Raw genomic sequence first — 20,069 nt, 5'->3', positions numbered from 1 at the left:
TCTTGTCACCGATTTCTGACCAGGCTGTCGATCCTATCAGGGGTCCATAAAGCTGGGAGGACTCTGGCCCGAGAGAGGGGGGTAGGGGTTAGGCAAACAGGCCAGGGAGGCAGTTGGTTGAAATTTAACCACAATATTCTTGGTCTCTATTGTTTTGAGTGAGGCCCAATATTTCCACAGCAGGATTATAGGATCTGATTAACCATGTTAGACAACAATGCTGAGCTGGGATGGGCTTCCCCTTCCAGCTGCCAATATGAAAAAGTAAATATAACCCCCAGATTTCAGAAGAGACTCCCAGAGCCCCCGAGGTCTACTCCCCAGTTCCCCCAGCTCCACCACTGCTTGGGGCCCCAAAGTTCAAGGAGGTAGAATGGTACTGCATGCTCCTTTAACTACTGGCCCTTGGCCCAGCAGACAAGTAATCCTGGCACAATCTTCCCAGGTGAGTCAATGGCTGTGTGCACCCCACACCCTGGAGTTCTTTCAATGCCTCTTCCGGGTTCCCCTGGTAGGTTGGTCTGATTCTCAGAAGTCCATGAGAGTCGGGTGCTCAGAGGCCAGCACTCATTCACAATGGTCCAAGGTTGTAAAAAGCCACCAAAGGTCTGTTGGGGTCCAGGCAGAAATACAGATTGGGAGTGTGGGACTTAGCAGCCCAGAAAAGGGAGTAAGCATCTGGTAAAGTGTCTCTGGTACCATCTAATGACATCCCGTGTGCAGGGAGGTGGACAGCACGGAACTGGAGGACACGCAAAGGACTGCCATGACGACAGGGTTTGTGTGAAGGTGTTCCCGCAGCCTCTCCAGGATCCCCAGGGGTCCCCAGCCCTCGCACAGACAAGCTGCCTCACACTACTCTCAATGTTCTCCCTCAAGGAGCATCTTCTGAGACCTAGGGCAGTGGACCACAGAAGGGACCGAGAGCAGCTGAGAAACTTGAACTTGAGTATCATACAATATCCTTGGGGTCAACAACAGGGACCTCTCCAAAGCAACTTCCTCCTTTGCTGAGGTGTCTCCTGTATCTAAAGGCCTAGTACGATCTCTTCTAGCTTTTCCAGGTAACAGGGACTAGTAACCATGGCTGATGGCTTCCTTACAACATGCCACTTACTCCTTTTGAACAGGCTCCTCTCACACCTAAGAATACTACAAAAGGCAAATTACCTAGAGAACTTAGAAAAATACATTCTGATTGCTTAAAAGACTCTCATCATAGCTATTCCTTGAGTGCTTACTATGATATCACTGCAGCGACATTTTCCAGTTAGAGTCAAAAACTCTTCCCATGTGAAAAGGGGAAAACCAAGCTCATGAGAAAAGTGTCTGTTGACACAGGTTACATTAATAACACAGTGATGATGGGGTTAGCTGAGGCTAGCTCACATCAGGATGAAGTTAGAGGAGTTAGGATCCCCTGCACTCTGTGGAGCAAATCTTTGTAGTTTTGGGAGGAAGAGGAGAAAATAAAGGACTAAGCAGAGAGAGAGGGAACATTGTCCCAGGCAACATCAGGATGATGGAGAAAGAATCAGTCCAGGGGAAGGGAGGAGGAGGGGTGCAATTCCTCCTAATTCCCATCCCCACTGCCATCTTTGCAGCAGACACAGGTGCCCCTGGGACTCTCCTGACGGGTCCCACCTGTAGCAGCTGCCCTAAGGGCTTGGGAGATGGGGGGGGTTAGATGAGCAAGGAGTGTCCTCCCCCCAGAGCCGGGGATGAACTCTGCAGCCCTCCCGCAAAGATCTTGGTCTAGCCTGAACTCTGCCAGTCTGGAGCACGGAAGCACAGAGCCCTCTCTTTACCACCGTGGGATCTAAGAATTCCAGGGACGACAAAGAGAAGGTGGCTCCCTTCTTTCCAGTTACTTCACTCTCCCTTGGAAACACCCCTGGACCCGGAGCCTGGCCCCTGGTGTCAAGAAAAAGGAACGACGCTGGTGGGATTTTTCAAGACCCAGCTTGGGATCTGCTTGTAAGGGCCGCTGGGAAACCCCACGAGACACCAGGTAAGGGGCTTCTATCCAGCTGGGGTACAGAGAGGACACCTCCTTCAGCAAGGCGTGACCTGTGATATCTGACCGGTCCCTAGCTTCCTGCGGGGAATCAGTAAGGCCAAGTAGGCCTCGCGACCTAGGTGGCGCTGTTTCTCTACTTTTTAGGTCCAGTTGTAGAAGAACTTCCTCGAGGTACCAAGCCCTGCTCCTGGCTTGCTGGCTTTCTCGTGTAAACCACCTTATATTATTTTTTTTTCTAAAAATACTCCAAAGCAATTGAAAGAGTCCCTTCTCCCACCAGCCAGCCCTGGCCCCAGCCCCGGCCCCGGGGAGCGGGCGGGTAGGCGGGGAGGTGGGCCACTGCTTTATTAAACACAGGGAAAACTAATATTTACGGAATAAAATTTATGGAGCAGCCACGAGAATTCGACCCTTTTATGTGCATGGGCAGTGGGGGTTGGGCCAGGCTGGGGGCCTCAGGGAGGGGCCCAAGCCAGGGGGCAGGGCTGGAATAGAGCCTGGTTAGGCCAATTTGTCAAAGCGGGGATTTCCCTGGAGTTGCCCTGGGATGAATGATTCTCAAACACCACCCTAGCTCAGGGTAAGGGTTTCAGTGATGCCTGAGCCAGGGCCTCTGGTGGTAATGCTTCCCCAACAAAATCTGAGCAATACCCCCAAGGCAGGAGCAGCTTTTAGGAACACAGAAGCAGTGGACTGGAGGGTGACTAGGCACCCTCTTTTGAGAGAGTCCCACAATCTCATGAAAAAAATGAACAAAATTATGTTTGGGGAATTTTCCTTACAATTTTAGGGGATTCGTGATTAAGAATGCCTGCTGGAGGCTGCCATGGGCAGAAGGATCAGCCAGCACAGGACCCAGAGCTTCTCCGCGGTAACACCCGAGGTGTGGCCTCAAGGAGGGAGCTCCTCAGGGGCTCCTGCCTGGTGAGTCTGCACAGAAGAGAGCACCCTGCTTGACAGCAGGGTCCAGGATAGAGGTGTAGACTGTGGAAGACCGCAAGAGGATGCTAAATCTTTCTGGAAGATTTTCAGTCAAGTATCTAGTAACTGTGACTGGCTGAGGTGTTCGCTAGCTCTACCTGTCACTTACTAGCTGCATGACCTTCAAGACTAGGTGTCCTACCAGGTTACTGGCTCGTCTTCAGATGATGCTGTGAGGTGCTCATTTGGACAGACTGAGATACATGAACTGCTCGATAACAGCTAGCCCTTTGTTACCACCATTCTAACTGTTGCAGGAATCAGTGCTTTAGCCTGGCTTGTGTGAGCCTGTCTCCCTGGACTGACATCCGGGCAGAGAGATCAGTTTCAGGGAGAGAGGGAGGAGACATGGATTTGAGGAAGTCCTCCAAAGCAAGCACACCAAAATGGCTTCTGCATCTGCCTCCCCCCCCCCCCGCCTTGCCTACCTAAGTGCTCCCAGTGAACATCTGAGTTCACATTCCACTGCTTTCAACCCAAGTTCAAGTTTCAGATGGTCTTACTCTAGAGGAAGACATGGTAGAGAAGGTCAAGATGCTGTGCAGATAAGCCTGGGTGCCCGAGAGTGACTTTTGGGTTCTGTCTGTCTTATATAACCTTTTCTTGTTTTCAGACAAGATCTTATTCTGTGGCCCAAGCTGGCCTTGAACTCAAAGCAATCTTCTAGGGCATCCTAGCCTTACTACATTTTCCTACTAGACACTGTGGTACCAGTTACATTCTAGGCTAGGACTTTTGGGGTTCCTCTTCCCTAGCACCATAGCTATACTTACTACATTATTTAAAGTAAAGAAAGAGAAGTCAGATTTAGGGGTGTGACCTAATAGGCAGAGTCCTCGCCTAGCAGGCAGGAAGCTCTGGACTTGATCTCCAGCCATGCAGACACCAGGTGTGCTGCAAACGTGCTTGTAATCCTAGGACTTAAGTGCAGACAGGAGGACCAGAAGTTCAAGGCCATCCTCCTGTTCAGAGTTCAAGCCAGCACACGCCTTTAGTCCCAGCACTTGGGAGGCAGCCTGGGTCCACACAGTGAGTTCCAGGTCAGCTGGGGCTACACAGTGAGACCCTGTCTTGGGTTGGAGGGGGGTGGGGCTGCAGAAAGACAAAGACTACACCCCCCCACACACACAGAGCAAGAGCGAGAACAAGAGAGAGAGAGAGAGAGTCGGATTCCCTTTCTCCCACCCCTGGGACCTGACGTTATTCCTGGTACTTGCAGTCATCTGTAATTTTTATCTGACACTATGGTTTAACCTGTTCTCTGTGCTTTAGAAGGAGACAGAAAAAACACAACCAAGCCTGACAGACAACAGTAGCAATTTGTCTTGTGCCACCATGGAGAGTTCTCAAGACCAAGGTTTCTAACTGACTGACTTCAGGCATATCAGAGACGCTGATGAAAAATCTGTAGGATGGGACTGACAGCTCAGACATGACCCAGAGACAACCAGCGACTGTGGGTGAGAACAGGTTAGAGACCACACACAGGCAGCCTCAACAGCAGGGGAGCGGGAGTGCCCTTTATTCTGTTGTAGGAGAAAAGGGTTTTCTGAGGGGCATGGGTCTCTCTACAGATCTGCTTTACTTGAGTTCACACAGGGTACTAGTTCTAGAGAAAGAACTTCACTCGTGGATGGATTGCAGTGGCAGTGAGTTGGAGCCGGAGCCAAGCTTCCACAGGTGAGGGAGCTTCCAATCAGGAGCTGTCAACACAAACGCTGGTCCCCGGCTGCAGCTCCATCCAGGAACGTCCTGCTGTGCAGCTTTGTCCCAGATGATGCTGGGAAGCTGCTCTGCCCTTCTCGATGGCAGAGACACAGCAAGTCAACTGAAGAGTCCTCTCGGCTTCTTCCTCTTGGCCTTTGCCAGCTGAGGTCTCTGCACAGGGTCTGAAGCATCCTAGAGGAAAAGGAATCCCGGTTAATTGGAGTTTTGAAGCAGATCTCTCATGACTCCTGGCTGGTATGAAGCCTTCTTAAAGTATCTATCTGATGTCGATGTTGTGAGGTCTATTTTAGGAAGTGCTATAAGATTCTAAGTGCGCATGTCCCTCATGGAAGTAAGGTATGGGGGGGGGCGGGTCAAGGTTCATCATTCAGCTCAAGAATGGCAGGAGATGGCAAGGGAGGATGTGGGAAAGCACAATGCTCTACGGCTTGGCAGCAGCTCACAGTCTCTCAGACTATCAAGGCAGTGTCAACCAGGCAGCGGCTGCAGAGACCATGGCTGCAAGGTTCCAGGTGCCAGCTTCTCTCATGTGTGACTCACCAGGGGTTCAGGCTCCGGCTCTGAGAGGGCTGGAGTGGAAGACACCGGCTGTTCCGGCTGTTTCCGAAGCTGGCTATCAGTTCCTTGAGAGGTGGGGCTGCCTGATGTCTGTGTCTCTCCTGAAATCAGAAAAATCAACAGAAGGCAGAGAGAAATGCCTACTCTCAGGAGAACAGAAGCATTCACTAAGCATTCGGACGAAGGGCAGAGTTTGCTATTAATATATTAACAGATTGAAGGAGCCAGCTCCCAGCTGACTTTAAACCCTGTTCCGATGAAGACTCCCAAGCCCACTTTCAGCACGTAGGTTGAGTTTCCTTGACTCACAGGAGCTGAACAAATCTCTGTGCATCCCCGGGATGAATTTTCTGGCTAGTTCTCTTGTTAACTCCTAAGCACCCAGGAGTTACGTTCTGTGGTGGGGTACGTGTTCTGTATCTGCACTGACCACACGGCTACTGAGCACTTGAAATATGACTAAAGTACATAAGGAAAAGAAGTTTTAATTTTATTTAGTTTTTATTCATTGAAATGTAAATAGATGATTTGGTTAGAACTGCTAAGCTCCAACTCTACTCCAAGCAGACCAGCTGTGACTGGGCATACTCACCAGAGCCTTGACGCTTCTGCCCGGCTTGGATCTGCTGTTTGGTGACTGCCACATACAGACTCTGCAGACTCAAGGCAAATGCCCTTCCATCACCAACAGTGCACGCCTCTGGCAATTTCTAAAGGAAAGGTGACATTGTCACTGGTCTGCCTGGCTAGAGAAAAGAGAGCTGATATCCCACTGACAGAACTCCATCAACCCCAAGCAAATCTGTATGAAGAAGTATGATCCGATCCAGGGCTTCCATTTGAAAGCCTGCGGCCCATTGTTGGCACAGGGACTTCCCATGCACTCTCTTCTGAAGGTCACTCTAGTGTTTCCTCCAGTCGTGAAATTAATTGTGCTTTACTGTGAATACCCCATGGGCCTCTGGCCTCTTTCTTCTTACGAGATAACCTCTTGGGGCGTTGTTTTAGGAAACGATCTTCCTGGGCTGGGGGTACAGTTCATTGACTGAGTACTTGCCTAGCATGCACAAGCCCTGGGTTCAATCCCCAGCAGCAGCACCATACACAAAGGACATTATCTGTCCTAAGCATCCTTGAACATCCAGTTTGCTGTCTTAAGTAAGTTTACTCCTGAACTTCCACAGCAGAGAAAGAAAAAGAATGAAGTCCAGAAGGGGGAAAGGAATAAAACAGGGACAATGGAGCTACAGTGAAGCCCTATCTCGGAAAAAACAAAGCAAAACATAAATGATGGCGGCACGATGTCAGTCAGCGCTAGATGTAGACCAGAATAATCACACAGAAACTATGTTAATTACAACACTGTTTGGCTGATGGCTCAGGCATATTCCTGTCTAGCTCTTACATATTAAATTAACCCATTTTTATTAATATATGTATCACCATATATTACTGTGATTACTGGTAAGGTTCTGGTATATTTCTCCTTTGGAGGCTATATGACGTCTCCTTGATTCTACCTTCTCTCTCTCTCTCTCTCTCTCTCTCTCTCTCTCTCTCTCTATATATATATATATATATATATATATATATATATATATATATAATCTGTTTGGATTTCCTGCCTAGCTATACTATGCTAAGTCATTGGCCAAAACAGCTTTATTCATCAATCAATAAAAGCAACACATATACAGAGGGACATTCTACATCAGTTGGAGACCCACCTGTCATCTTATATTTTGGACCTGTACCAACTGTGATTACTACTCCTCATGCCCCTCAGTGGGGTGATATTTCTTCCAAGGGGGTGAGGAGTTTTTTGAGGAGTGAAAAAAGTTCCTCTTTTATAGTACATTAACATAAAGACACATATAGCACACAGATGCTATTGTTGTAAGGAGGGGGCAACTTGTTTGTTTCCCAGCTGCCCAGAAATAATCACACAGAAACTGTATTAATTAAAACACTGCTTGACCCATTAGCTCTAGTGTCTTATTGGCTAACTCTTACATATTAATTTAACCCATCCCCATTAATCTGTGTATCGCCACATGGCTGTGGCTTACTGGGTAAAGTTCCACCCAGCTCCAGAAAGGCTACATGGCTTCTTAGTCCACTTCCTTTCTCCCAGCATTCAGCTTAGTTTTCCCCACCTAGCTCTGTTCCCTTATAGCTCTGCTATAGGCCCAAAGCAGTTCCTTTATTTATCAATGATAATCACAGCACACAGAGGGACATCCCACATCGTGTTATCATTTTTTAAATTGATTTTTATTGAGCTCTACATTTTTCTCTGCTCCCCTCCCTGCCTCTCCCCTTCCCTTCAACCCTCTCCCATGGTTCCCATGCTCCCAATTTACTCAGGAGATCTTGTCTTTTTCTGCTTCCCATAGATGCTATCTTTGCATTCATTTACTTATGCATATATGCAAACACACATGCAGAGGTCAGAAGACAACCTGTGGGAGGTGGCTCTCTCCTTCTGTCACATGACCTCTGGGATGGAACTCAGGTCATGAGACTTCACAGTCAGTGCCTTTATCTACTAAGTCATCTTACAGGCTCCATAAATAGATTTTGGTAAATCTGTGGAAGTATAATTTCCTGAGAGGGGTGATTAGGAAAAGCTGAAAGATTCCGTAAGGAGATGATAACGACACGAGAGCTAAGGTCTGCTCTAATTGCATTACCTTCGCCACAGGACAGGCTGTGGACACGTTCACAGCTATGCACTTGCCTAATTCTCTTTTCAGCTAAACTGGACTGAAAAAAGGATTGAAGACAGAACTAATACAATAAGAATGTGATGAGAGTGTGGCTTCTGGTGGTCTCGAATCTAGCTGTACTTCAGTCCTGGAATAGGTCCAGAAAGTACTTTGTCTGTCCCTATGCATGCCAACAATGATGGGTCCCAGGCAAACTGAGAAGGTTCAGAAGAGTAGTTAGGCCGGAAGCTTTCATGAGAAGTAACCTTAAATTCCTCAGCCTGAACATAATAGCTCATGTCAAGCACCTTTCCTGTGCTATAAGAACTTTTTTCTTTATGGTGTCGGGCACTGAACCCAAGGCTTCACATAAGCTAGGTGATGCTCTACCACTGAAGCGACAGCCTCAGCCTGACATTTCTGAAGCCCACTGTGGGGAAAGAACGAAACAGAATTTGTGGGAAGCAGTGGAGTGGGTACGGGATCACTGGGGTTATCGTTAGCCTCCTTGAGTGGGACAGAGGTTAAGAATCTGCTGATTTACGGGGGATAAAAACATTCATGTTACAGCAGCCTCACCTCCATGAAGACCGCCTCAGGCTTGGACTTTCCTTCACCTTACTGCAATATAACCCAGGTTTCAATAAGACTTGGACTTTCACTGGTAACCACGGACAACAAATCAGGGAGCCTAGAGTCTAAACTTTGCCTCCAGCAGTAATCCCAGCGATTATCATACAAGCCATCTTTAGCAACACTCCCTGAGGAGTGACCTGAAACCGAAGGCAAAGCAGCAGACCACAGCGCCTCTACTCCACCTCTCGACCAGACTCAGCTCTCTAATCCCAAAAGATAGCCCTCTACTAGATGGGCAGCAGACCCTGGCAACAGAGAGAACAAAAAGTGCTCTCCTTCCTTCAGTGTCTGGGTTCTTTGTTCAAGGCATGTGTCTCTTCTTGGGTCATTCCCATATGATTTATTGTGCACAGTCTTCACAAACAGGCTTGGCAGATACAGGCAGCCCGTGGTCACTGACTGATGCCCTTTCTATGGAAGGAAACAGACTCATTCTCTAGGCTGATCGTTATGCAGCTCATGTCTTTGACCCATAAATGAAGTGCTAGAAGTAAGAGCCATTCAAGCATTGGCTACCCTGGGCCTAAATCCAAGCCTAGAACCTAATCTTGGTCCCTCCTCTCTTCTCCCCTTTCAGAGAGATGTGGTTACCCTCTCACACCTCCAGTCTCAGAAAAGCACTAGCAATACCATTCATGACATCTACTAAATGCCCACTGGCTGCACTGCTCTAAGTATTTTAAATATTTACCCAATTTTTAAATCTTCTTCATTACCATTTTTCTGTCACCTAGAAGAGCTTCTCACCTGCTGGGAGCTCAACTGTTTGTGAATGAATGGACATGGGGGCACTAGTATGGCCCCATTTGACCAAGACAGTCAGCCACAACTAGTAAGCAGACGAACAGAGGAGTTATAAGCAGTCTGTCTTCGGGATATAAACAAAAACCACTATTTACTTACTTCTCTGAACGGCAGATTTAGTCAAAATGGAAACCAAGACTTTATCAGGATCACAATCCACAATCTCTTACATCATAGTTTATCTGTTATCATTAATGTGACAAAACAAACAAACAAACAAACAAACAAAACCCCAGAACAGATAAAAAAGAAGCAACTAAATGTGGGAGGAAAAGCAGCAACTGGTACAGACTGGAGCCCTTCAGGCTGGGCCACCATAGCCTATGTATAGTGGCTCTCTGGCATGACTGAGTCCCTGGACATCCTCTCAGAATAGCCAGAGAAGAGAGTTATGTGGCCACCTGAGTTAGGAAAGGAGCAACATTAGCTCCCAGGACAGGACAATGGTAGGAGCGAGGTGGGGCAGGCCACAGAGATCAAAGCGAGAATGCTGGAGTTGGAACTAAGCAAAGTAAATAGTGTCTCCTGCTGTAAGTATGCTAGCCAAGAGCACCGTGTACCAGCATAGAGCGGGTCACTGCCCAGAACGGCAAGGCAAGAAGAGTCAGGTGAGCCTAGCATTACCCGTCCATCTGATTAGCCCAGAGACAATTCAAGCCAGCGAAAAAGTGACTGGGATTATAACTAGCAGGCAGGCATTGCAGGAGGAGGTGCAGGGGATAGACACCTCAGTCTTCCCTCCTCAGACCAGATCTGAGTCAACAACACAGGCAAAAATAAAAGTCCTACCTTTGAGATTCACATTTGCATGTGTGTGACAGGCAGATATTTTTTATTTGGTTTTGTGTTTCAAGTGATATGTAGTAACAGACTTATAAATCAGTGGTGACAGGAACTGAGAGTCCTGAAAAAAAGCCTCAGAAGACCCTAAGAGAGAGATTCATGGATCTAATCTACATGGGAAGTAGAAAAAGACAAGCTCTTCTGAGTAAATTGGGAGCATGGGACCATGGGAGAGGGTAGAAGGGAAGGGGAGAGGCAGGGAGGGGAGCAGAGAAAAATATATAGCTCAATAAAATCAATTTAAAAATTTAAAAATAGATAAATAAATATATAAATAAACAATTTTAAGAAAACAGTGTAAATTAAAAAAACCTCAGAAGTGGTGATATCAAGGTGAGCCTTGAAAGGCAGACTGTGAGCATAGTAGAAATGTGAGGGCGAAAGTGTGAAGAGATGGGTGTGTCATGCAGAGTGCAACCAGGGATCTAAGCTCATGCCCACTGGATTGCAGCCCACTTTCTCTGAGTCAGGGTCATGCCCATGGAGGTTTCCTTGTGCTTCATGATTGGCTTTCTCTATTTGACAGTATTTACAATAGCTTCCTTGGAGCCCAAGTAATACTGAGACAATGATGTGGACCCAACTTCCTCCACATTACACTTTTAGGTTTTCTGTTACATTTGTTTCAGCTCCTAGTCCTTCTTCATTACTGACTTTAATAGACACAGCATTGTATAATCTCCCATCATCCATGCATAATCCTCCCATCAGCCACTGCATAACCCTCCCATCAGCCACTGCATAACTCTCCCATCAGCCACTGCATAACCCTCCCATCAGCCACTGCATAACCCTCCCATCAGCCACAGCATAACCCTCCCATCAGCCATTGCATAACTCTCCCATCAGCCATTGCATAACCCTCCCATCAGCCACTGCATAACCTTCCATCACCAACAAGTGTTTACCCTCCTGAGATAGTTCACAAGGGCACTGACTCTGGTTTAAACCTTATCAGAAACTTCGGGAAAACCAAAGTGACAGAACCTCCAGATTTCCTTTTCTTGTCCCTTGTTGCAGCCCATTTTGGGGCCCACTTTCTTTTGTGATCTCTCCCACCTTCATCAAGTCCAAAACACATACCCAATGGTGAAGAAATTCAAGGATTCCTAGAGGATTTGTTGGCAAGATCCCAATGGGCACTTGCAACTGAGGTAAGTGGTCTACTCCCCCATTCTTTCTTCTGAGATGATCCACAAAAGAAACCTGCAGAGTCCCACGAAAGGTTGACACTAACACATAGCTCCCCCTGGATAAGTGGCTCTGTCTAAGGACAGATCTAGTAGATAGAAAGACAAGGAGAAACAAGCTAACCAGAACCCTCCATCCTCCTTTGGGTTGCTTCTGGCATTTGTCCCAGAAACTAGCACAGTTCCAAGGCCAAGGGACTAACTCTCACCCTGTCACAGGTCCCCAACATGTGATTTCTCTAAAAGTAATAAGTTCTCGCTGTCTCCCACAGAGCCCACGCCTCTGACTGGGACTCTGGTGACACTCTCCACTAGCTTCCCTTAGAGACAAGTAACAGCGTCAGAGGCTTTATCCGCAAAAAGGATTGCCAAAATAAGTAGATGGGAACGTGACAAATGATTTAAAAGCATCTAATGAGAAAGTCTCTTCAAGAAGCATGACCCCCACTACCAGCATAGTCAAGTCTTAAAAAATACTGACATTTACTAAGGCGCTCAGACTGTGCAGGTGCTGCCCTCTTGAGGTTTACACTCTAGAGAGAAGATCAGCAACAAACACAGGGCTAATTTCATACTCTCAAGGGCGGCAAGATGGCTCAGCGGGGTAAAGGCACTTGCCCCCGAGGCCAATGGCTTGAGTTCAATGCCCAGAACCTACATGGTAGGAGAGATGCACCTTCCACAAGTTGCCCTCTGACTTCCACATGTGTACATGGCATAACTGCCACCCTAAATTCTCTCTCTCTCTCTCTCTCTCTCTCTCTCTCTCTCTCTCTCTCTCTCTCTCACACACACACACACACACTGATTTACTTTATTATTTGCATGTGCGTGCGTGCGTGCGTCTGTGTGTGTCTCTGTGTGTGTGCACACGCGTGTGTCCATGCCCCCAGAGGTCAGAAGAGGGTGTCAGATTCCCTTTAGGTGAGTTCACAGGCAGTTGCTTGCAGCCAGCTGACATGGGTGCTGGGAACCCTTGTTCAATTCTCTGGAAGAGCAGCAAACTCTATTAGGTGCTGAGCTGTCTCTCCAGCCCTATATAGTTTTAAATAGAGATCAAGGAAGGTGTCATGCAGTACATCTCAAAAAATTCTACATGGACGTGAGAGAGTAAACCATGCGGTTGAGTTCTTCCCAGTTTTCCTGGAATGCTCCAGTTTAAGCTGATCATCTAATTATTATTAGAGCCTCCTTCTCTTTTACAAGTGTCTCGACATGAATGACAAGTTGGGTGGTCACCCTGCATGACAGGACGAGCATGGCAGGCACACGGATATGTCCTTGTGTTCACTAGAAACCGTGACGTGATGCAGCAGAGGCTGATGTGGCCTGCTCTATGTTCAGAAGGGTCACTCTAGTGAGGAGAAAGAAGAGAGAGCTGCTTAGAGGCTACAAGGTATGGCGGATCTGAGCCGCGCAGGCAGGCAGATTCGGGGTGACTTTAAAAGGGTGGCGCACACACCTTCCATCTGATGGACCAAGTGTCACGTGACAGCAGTCAGGAACAGGGCAGACATAACAGGAATGATCCAAAAACCTAAACTGAAATCCCTAAGTCAAAGGTGAGCTGGGGCTGAAGCATAGCTCAGTGGTAGAATGTTTGTCTAGCAGGATGAAGCCCTAAGTCCTATCCGCAGAAATGTATAAGAAACAAGAAAAAGGAAGCAATCTGAGCTGACTGCTGGTCCACAACACCCATCTTCTACATTTAGTATCTTGTTTCAAGAAAGCAGGGGAGGGTAAGAAGACAGAGGGGATGGAGGGAGGCTGAGACTCTGATCAATTAGAGAAGACAGCAATTCCTCCGGAAATGGATGTTCTTCCCCTTGCTGGGCACACTGGGGTGGTGTTGTGTAGCTCAGGGTGGCATCATGTGTGTTACGATGTGTCAGGGACTGACTTGGAATTCTGATCCTTCTTCCCCCACTTTCCTTATAGGCATTTGCCACCATGTGGGACCAACTTCTGAGTCTTCTTTAGCCTGGTCCTGTTTCTATGCCAAGCTGGCTCAAGGCATGTCCAAACGATAACACATAGAGAGAAACTTGTTGCAACTGGCCTCCCAAGCGCAGGATTTCCAAACAATTCAGTAATTAGTGCAGATGCAGGTGAGGAGAGAGCCCAGCTTCACCGTCTCCGGCCACCATGGCAGCCTATTCCTCAGTCTCTGAAGACCAAAAGAGTGAGGTTTCTGCACAAGAAGGCCTGGATCTAGACCCTACCTCTGCCAGTGCCCTGCTGTGTTACCAGCTGCTGTTTTGAAAGCCCCTGTTCCCTCACCAGAAAAATAAGCCATCCACACCTACTGTAGAAGCATAGTGCATGGTTCCTGGAAGATGATTAATATTGTTTTTTTTTTAAAAAGGTTTATTTTTATTTTTTTAAATGATGTGATACATGAGGGAAGGTCTATGCATGTGGAGTATTTGTACTGTGGAGTTCAGGAAAGAATGCCGGATCCTCTGGAATTATAGGAGGCAGTGAGTCCATCTGGCCTGGGAACCAAATTCTGGTCCTCTGCAAGAGCAGCAAGTATTCTTAATCGGTGAGCCATCTCTCTAGCCCGTAGTGTTTGTAAAGGATACCTGCTCTCCCTGTGCCAACTCTTGTTAATTCTCCCATTTCTCAGGACCTGCTCAAGGTAAGGCATTGCCCTCATTCCATCTGACCTTTGTAGGGAGGAAACAGGGACAAAATTCAGTTATAACCCTCTCCATGAAACATGCAAAGCATGACCTGCACTGGCATGCCATGGCATGAATGCACATGTGTGCACGCACATGCACACACAATTTAAATAACTGTTGAAGTATTAAGAGAACCCAAGTTCCCTAGAAGTGTTTCAGGTGGGAATGCTTTCTCATGACTATTGGTATTTCCTGCTCCGGACAAGACTCCATAAGCGCTGTTTGGGAAACAGAAAAACATGCCCTCCAACCCGTCACCGAAAGGGTTGACAGCCAAATGTTTTAGGTGGGTTACTCTCCTGGAGTTCTCAGGGTATGCGAGGGAAGCGTGAAGAGGAAGGAGAGAACAGTAATACAGTGGGGATGCCAGGGCTTCACATGCCAACTCCCCCATCCTGCTTTTCCACAGCAGTTCATGCAGATAAACAGTTTCTGAGTTTAAGGTAAGACCTTACCATGAGGGGTTCCTGTTTTGTCCCTCACTGTATTAACGGTCCCATATCAGATAATATGACCAAAGTACTCTGTACATACGTATGGAAATGTCATGATGAAACTCTATGTTTTGTACAAATAATAGTCACTTGTGAAGGGAAAAATATCGACCTATCTGCTGAGATGAGAAACCTTGGGGTCTTGGGAAAAGAACACACAGCATCCTAAGGGCACACTGTCCTTGAAGAGCCACGTGTGAGATCAACAACACAGCTGACACTGCTCAGTGTTTGGTCTGACTTAGCTTTGTTTGGGTCTGTGCCCGTCACAAGGCCACCTCTGACCACTCTGCCCTGCCACCACAGACCTCCACAATTAGCCTCTCACTTCCAAGCATCCACACAGCGCTGGACTGGAGGGAAACATAAGACTGAACAATCTGGGCATAATCTTGTGTTTATAAACCTTACAAATTAATTGTGGCTTAGGGATCTTGAATTATTTAACCTATAGTCTACTTTTCCCCTTTCGCTGTCATGATGAGGTGGGAGAACGGAGGCATGCTCACACTGCACGTGCAAGCGTCATGTGTCTCAGCCAGGCAAGTTCTCCGAGCACTCTCTGAGGCCTTTCTTGAGACTAGGGTACTGTGAACATGTGGTTCTCCCCCATGCTGGACCTACTACAGAGGTTAACACAGGTGAAGAGTTAACACTTCCAGGTAGACGGCCGTGTCTGGCTCAGTGTGAGAAGAAGGGAAGACAGCCTATACAGGGAAGGTCCAAGCAGAAGGATGAAACAGTACTTTCAAGACTTGGTTTGGTTTGATTTTTTTGAAGCAGCATCTCACTGGGTAGCTGGTCTTGAACTTGCCTGTGATGGTTTTGTGACTGTCACCACACCTGGCTCACCTAAAAAGCCATGTGATGCTGGAGGGTCACATACGCTAACCACATCCTCTACCGCCAAGTTACATAGCTGCTGTCAAAATTAACTAATGTAAAAATTAGCCTCCACATTTACCTATCAGTCAGGCAGTAAAATATTCTCATTTCATATAGGAAAAAAGAAAGAGTCAAAGGATTAATTAGTTCTCCCAATGCACAGCAGAATGCGAAGGCAGAAGACCCACCAAAAGGTGGCCTTCAGAACTTCGCCATGGCCCACTAGGCAGAAAGCCTCACAGAACCACCATGGACAAGTCCATTTCTCCCCTGACAGGAGGTGGTCCCTACGGGGTCCAGAAGCTACTAGTAGCTAGCTCTGACTCCTTTTCAAGGCCCCAAATGACCCAAGCTGCAGAGAGGGAAGAAACGGATGCCTTCTTGAGGAGGTGAGCTGTGCTAACCCCACACAGCCTCCCAGGGCACAGAGAGTCACAAAATGACTGTGGCCCAGGGAGACTCTAGACTCTGAATCGCCTTTAGAAAGAAGCTCGGCCTCTCAGAGTCATTGCAGGAAGGCCCCAAAGAAAAATAATGGCAGAGGGAGTGGAAGTGGAGGTGGGGGCGGGGCAGCTGCTCTCATAAGAGCCCTTTGTGGTGGCTGCCTCTGAAAGGAGGTTTTGCTAGACAAGGTGGAACTTCTCAAGGTGACAAGCAAATGGCACAGACTGAGCTGTGACCCTCCGCTCACTCCATAACCACCCCCTCCCCTTTGGAGGGCCAGAGCCCAAACTGTCCCTGGAACTCCACCCAGCCCCAGCACAAACCATGGCTTTCTAGTCTGCAGAGCAACTAATGAGTGGCAAAGGGGCTCGAGGGACCAGAGTGGTTTCCTGGGGGGATGAGTCCTCTGAGTCTCACAGAAAGGGGAATCGCAACTCCAGCTCCCTTTCCCTTGCTTTGCCTCCCCCTCCCCCCTTTGCCCAAAACAAGCAGCTCCTGTCCCTCTGGCTCTGGCTGGCCTCACGGGGGATGGGCAGTCTCAGCATCAGGTTATCACCTCGTGTTCACGTTCTGCTACCTCAACATCCCTCCTCAGATGGAAGTGAACCGGTGTGGTGGAACCAGAACGGGAAAAGCGTCAAGTTTATAACATACTCACAGCTCCAAGTCCCAAAAGGCCCCAGCTCGGCCGGAGTCCCAGCCCTGTGCAGATTTCTCTGCTTCCCTGGCTTTGTGAGGGGACACTCAGCTGGGCCTGCAGGTGCAAAGGTAAAGTGGAGGACCAGCGGTGTTCTCTGCAAGACCTCTGCCGCCAGGGAGATTCTCTTTCACCAGATTACATGCCTGACAGCTGGGAACACAGCCTGTGGCAGGGCTCAGGGGCTTCCTGCCTTCACCTGCCTGCTGCCTGCAAGCTGTAGGGTGCCAGCGTCTTCTCCTGGAGAAATCCTATTCCACTGGAAGATGTACCACTTTCCCAAACACGCACACTAGCACGTGTGCTCACACACGTGTTCATCAGGCACTGAAAAATATGATATAATATCTCACAATATTAGGGCCAGCAAGATGGCTCAGCTGGTAAAAGTACCTTCACTTGCAAGCCTGACAACCCAAGTTCAATCCCTGGAGTCCACAGTGGATAGAGAAAACTGACTCCTGAAAGATGTCTTCTGATTTACACACACGCACGCACGCACGCACGCACACCATTAATGTGGGAGAGCCTTCTGTTTTGTGTTGATTTCATTGGTTAAATAAAGAGACTGCCTTGGCCCTTTAATAGGACAGAAAATTAGGTAGGCGGAGTAGACAGAACAGAATGCTGGGAGAAAGAAGCCGAGTCAGGCAGTCGCCATGATTCTCCCACTCCAGACAGATGCAGGTTAAGATCTTTCCTGGTAAGCCAGTTCGTGGTGCTACACAGAATATCAGAAATGGGTTAGATCAATATGTAAGAGCTAGCCAATAAGAGGTTTAAACTAATGGGCCAAGCAATGTTTAAAAGAATATAGTTTCCGTGTAATTATTTTGGGGCATAAGCTAGCTGGCGGCCAGGAGCCGGGTAAAGCTAGCTGTGTGGGAGCTGGGTGGCGGGAAGCGGCCCGCAGCTCCTTCAACAGAGTGGCAACCAAAGTGGTAATGTACTCCATGTAAAACCTGAGAGTGCTTAATTTTAAACAGAGAAAAAAACAGAGTCTAACGCAGATTTTTGCTGTTTGTTGGTGGCATGCCGTAGAAAGATTTCCTGTTTCAGCAATAGCGGCAGAAAAAAAGCCGCAGTCATTTTAAAGCACGCTTCCTGGGGCTGTGCTGCCAGTGCAAACTCCGGCTTTAAAGCATTTCAATGGCTTTTATGGGACTGGATGTTTCTGTTCCCACCCAGGATCGGGAGGAAAGTAGCTGAGACCATGCCCTTGGCTCAGCTCTTCCTGCCTGGGCAGATGGTGGAATCAGACTTGGTCAGGCGGGAGAGCATGGCGGATTCCTGTCACCATACACAGAGATGTTTTCAGACTGTGCAGTACTCTGCGTGTCAGATTTGGCTGTAACTTGTATGAAAAGAGTTTCTGTGCTGCACATTCAGTCTCAGAATTAAACTGCTGAGTGTGGCTTCAATGTGGACTTGCTGTGTGCCTGGAACTGTGCACAGCTCAGGGGCACCAAAAGGATCTGAGCAGCTGCTCCTTGCTGAACTGTGCTGACCTCAGGCAGGAACGATCGTAATTACCATAACAACAGCGCAGTTAAGGTTTAGACTGGCAGTAAACAGGAAGTACTGTATCACCACTACAAGGTGCAACTTAAGTTTTTAAGATGTGCTTAGCATTTTAAGAAATGCTCCTGGATAGTAAAAAAATTACAGATTCACAATAGAACAGATTTCAGACATAGAAGACCTATAAATGGATCACAGTGTTGGATGAATGTACCTAGGCTTGGGAGAGAGAAGAAAAAGAATATAGAGAATAAAGTTAATAGTTTTAAAAAAAAAGGGTAAAGTCTTTAAAGAGACAGAGTACAGATAGTTATAGATTAAGAGAAATAAAGAAAAATAAGCCATGTAAAAATGGAAAATTCACAGAGAGTTTGGATTCTGTATATTGTGTTTTCTTTGAATTTTTTGACTGTGAAGGAGCTAAGTACAGAGAGACATTTCATTATATGGGCTGCCAAGCTAAACCAGAATGGATATAAGGGTATTATGACTTCAGAATTTGGGTCTAAGGATATGATGCTTTGGAGAGGGTCTTCTTTTGTTTTCACAGAGGATGAGACCCTGTGGATTGCTTCTATCCCAATTTGGTATGATAGACCACGCCCTCCTGAAAGGTTGCTGTGAACACCCTCAAAAAATTACTTCACTCAACTGCCGACTGAGATGAACCTAGCAGACAGGTTATCCCATAAAAGACCTAAATAACGGCGCCCCCACTCAGCAGGAAGCAGTTTGGAGAGAAATAACTGTGCCCATATTCCCAAATATTGTTTATAAATGTTCTTTTACATTTAAAGGGGGATATGATATAGATATGAATAATTTGCATTGGTATGGATTTGACTTTATTGACATAAATTTTAAGGTCAATTTTGTTATATGTATATGTATTTCTGCTCTTGATTAAGGTATTGTGTTTGTGTAGTTCATTTTAAAATGTAATGTATAATTAGGAAATATAGGTTGTTAATGGATAATCATCGATAATAGGCTTGTATTCATGTTAGATTTTATAGATATATAGAGATATATTTCAATTAGATAGGCATTCTTCATATCTTTCAAAGACTACAGAACATGGCATTTAATGTTTTAATAACTTAGGGTTCTTCATGGCAATGAGACACGTCTGCTCCTGGCAGCACCAGCTACTTCAAGAGAAAGATGGGCATCAAAGAGGCTCCTTATGGAGTTGGATAGCCATTTGTTCTTGCCTGGACTGTTGCATAAACTGGACACAAAGAACCTGCAGAGAGAGGACTGCTAAACTTGCCTAAAGGTGAGATGGTCTTTCAGGGTTCCTGACTCATGAAAGAGTCTGCGAGACATTCTGCAGACACAGCAGAAAATGACTGAACTGTCTTTGAAATTTCCTGCTTCATGGAAATGTCTGCTGAACACTATGGGCCTGAAGGCCGAAGACAGATGCCCCAACGGTACAAAAGAACTTTGGGTGACTGTACAGGCAGCGAGATGTCTCTGTCATTTCTAGAGTTTTGGATTTCTTGTTTGCTTAGGTAATATTATATCCTTCTGGAGTCTTTGATGGAGTTGAAGAATAGATAGATAGTTATAGTTTTCCATTATTATGATAAAGATAAAATATAAATATTGCAACTGTAATTCTTGCTTGATAACTGTTTTGTTATATGTAATCTTACTATGTTAAAGTGAAAGCCTTTCTTTTTTTGTTTAAACAGAAAAAGGGGAAATGATGTGGGAGAGTCTTCTGTTTTGTGTTGATTTCATTGGTTAAATAAAGAGACTGCCTTGGCCCTTTAATAGGACAGAAAATTAGGTAGGCGGAGTAGACAGAACAGAATGCTGGGAGAAAGAAGCCGAGTCAGACAGTCGCCATGATTCTCCCACTCCA

At 46.9% G+C, this 20,069-nt stretch overlaps 1 protein-coding gene across 3 annotated transcripts in view; it reads right to left on the bottom strand.

Annotated features, from left to right (window-relative positions):
• Positions 1 to 4,450: 4,450 nt before the first annotated feature.
• Positions 4,451 to 20,069, bottom strand: part of Nhej1 (non-homologous end joining factor 1) — a 103,268-nt gene continuing 87,649 nt past the window's right edge. For 2 of the 3 annotated variants that reach the window (XM_057762205.1, XM_057762206.1), the window contains 3 exons: positions 5,880 to 5,997; positions 5,270 to 5,388; positions 4,451 to 4,900 (listed from right to left, as the gene is read on the bottom strand). In XM_057762205.1, coding sequence (XP_057618188.1) covers positions 4,826 to 4,900; positions 5,270 to 5,388; positions 5,880 to 5,997 — 312 coding nt within the window. In that variant the 3' untranslated portion in view covers positions 4,451 to 4,825. Of the gene's footprint in view, positions 4,901 to 5,269; positions 5,747 to 5,879; positions 5,998 to 20,069 lie in introns of all 3 variants that reach the window. The other variant, XR_009056686.1, reaches the window with a different exon arrangement.

This window comes from Chionomys nivalis, chromosome 2 (genome assembly GCF_950005125.1).
Source record: "Chionomys nivalis chromosome 2, mChiNiv1.1, whole genome shotgun sequence".
Lineage (NCBI taxonomy): Eukaryota > Metazoa > Chordata > Mammalia > Rodentia > Cricetidae > Chionomys > Chionomys nivalis.
The sequence above is the reverse complement of the archived record's forward strand: the minus strand, read 5'-3'. Positions and strand labels throughout refer to the sequence as shown.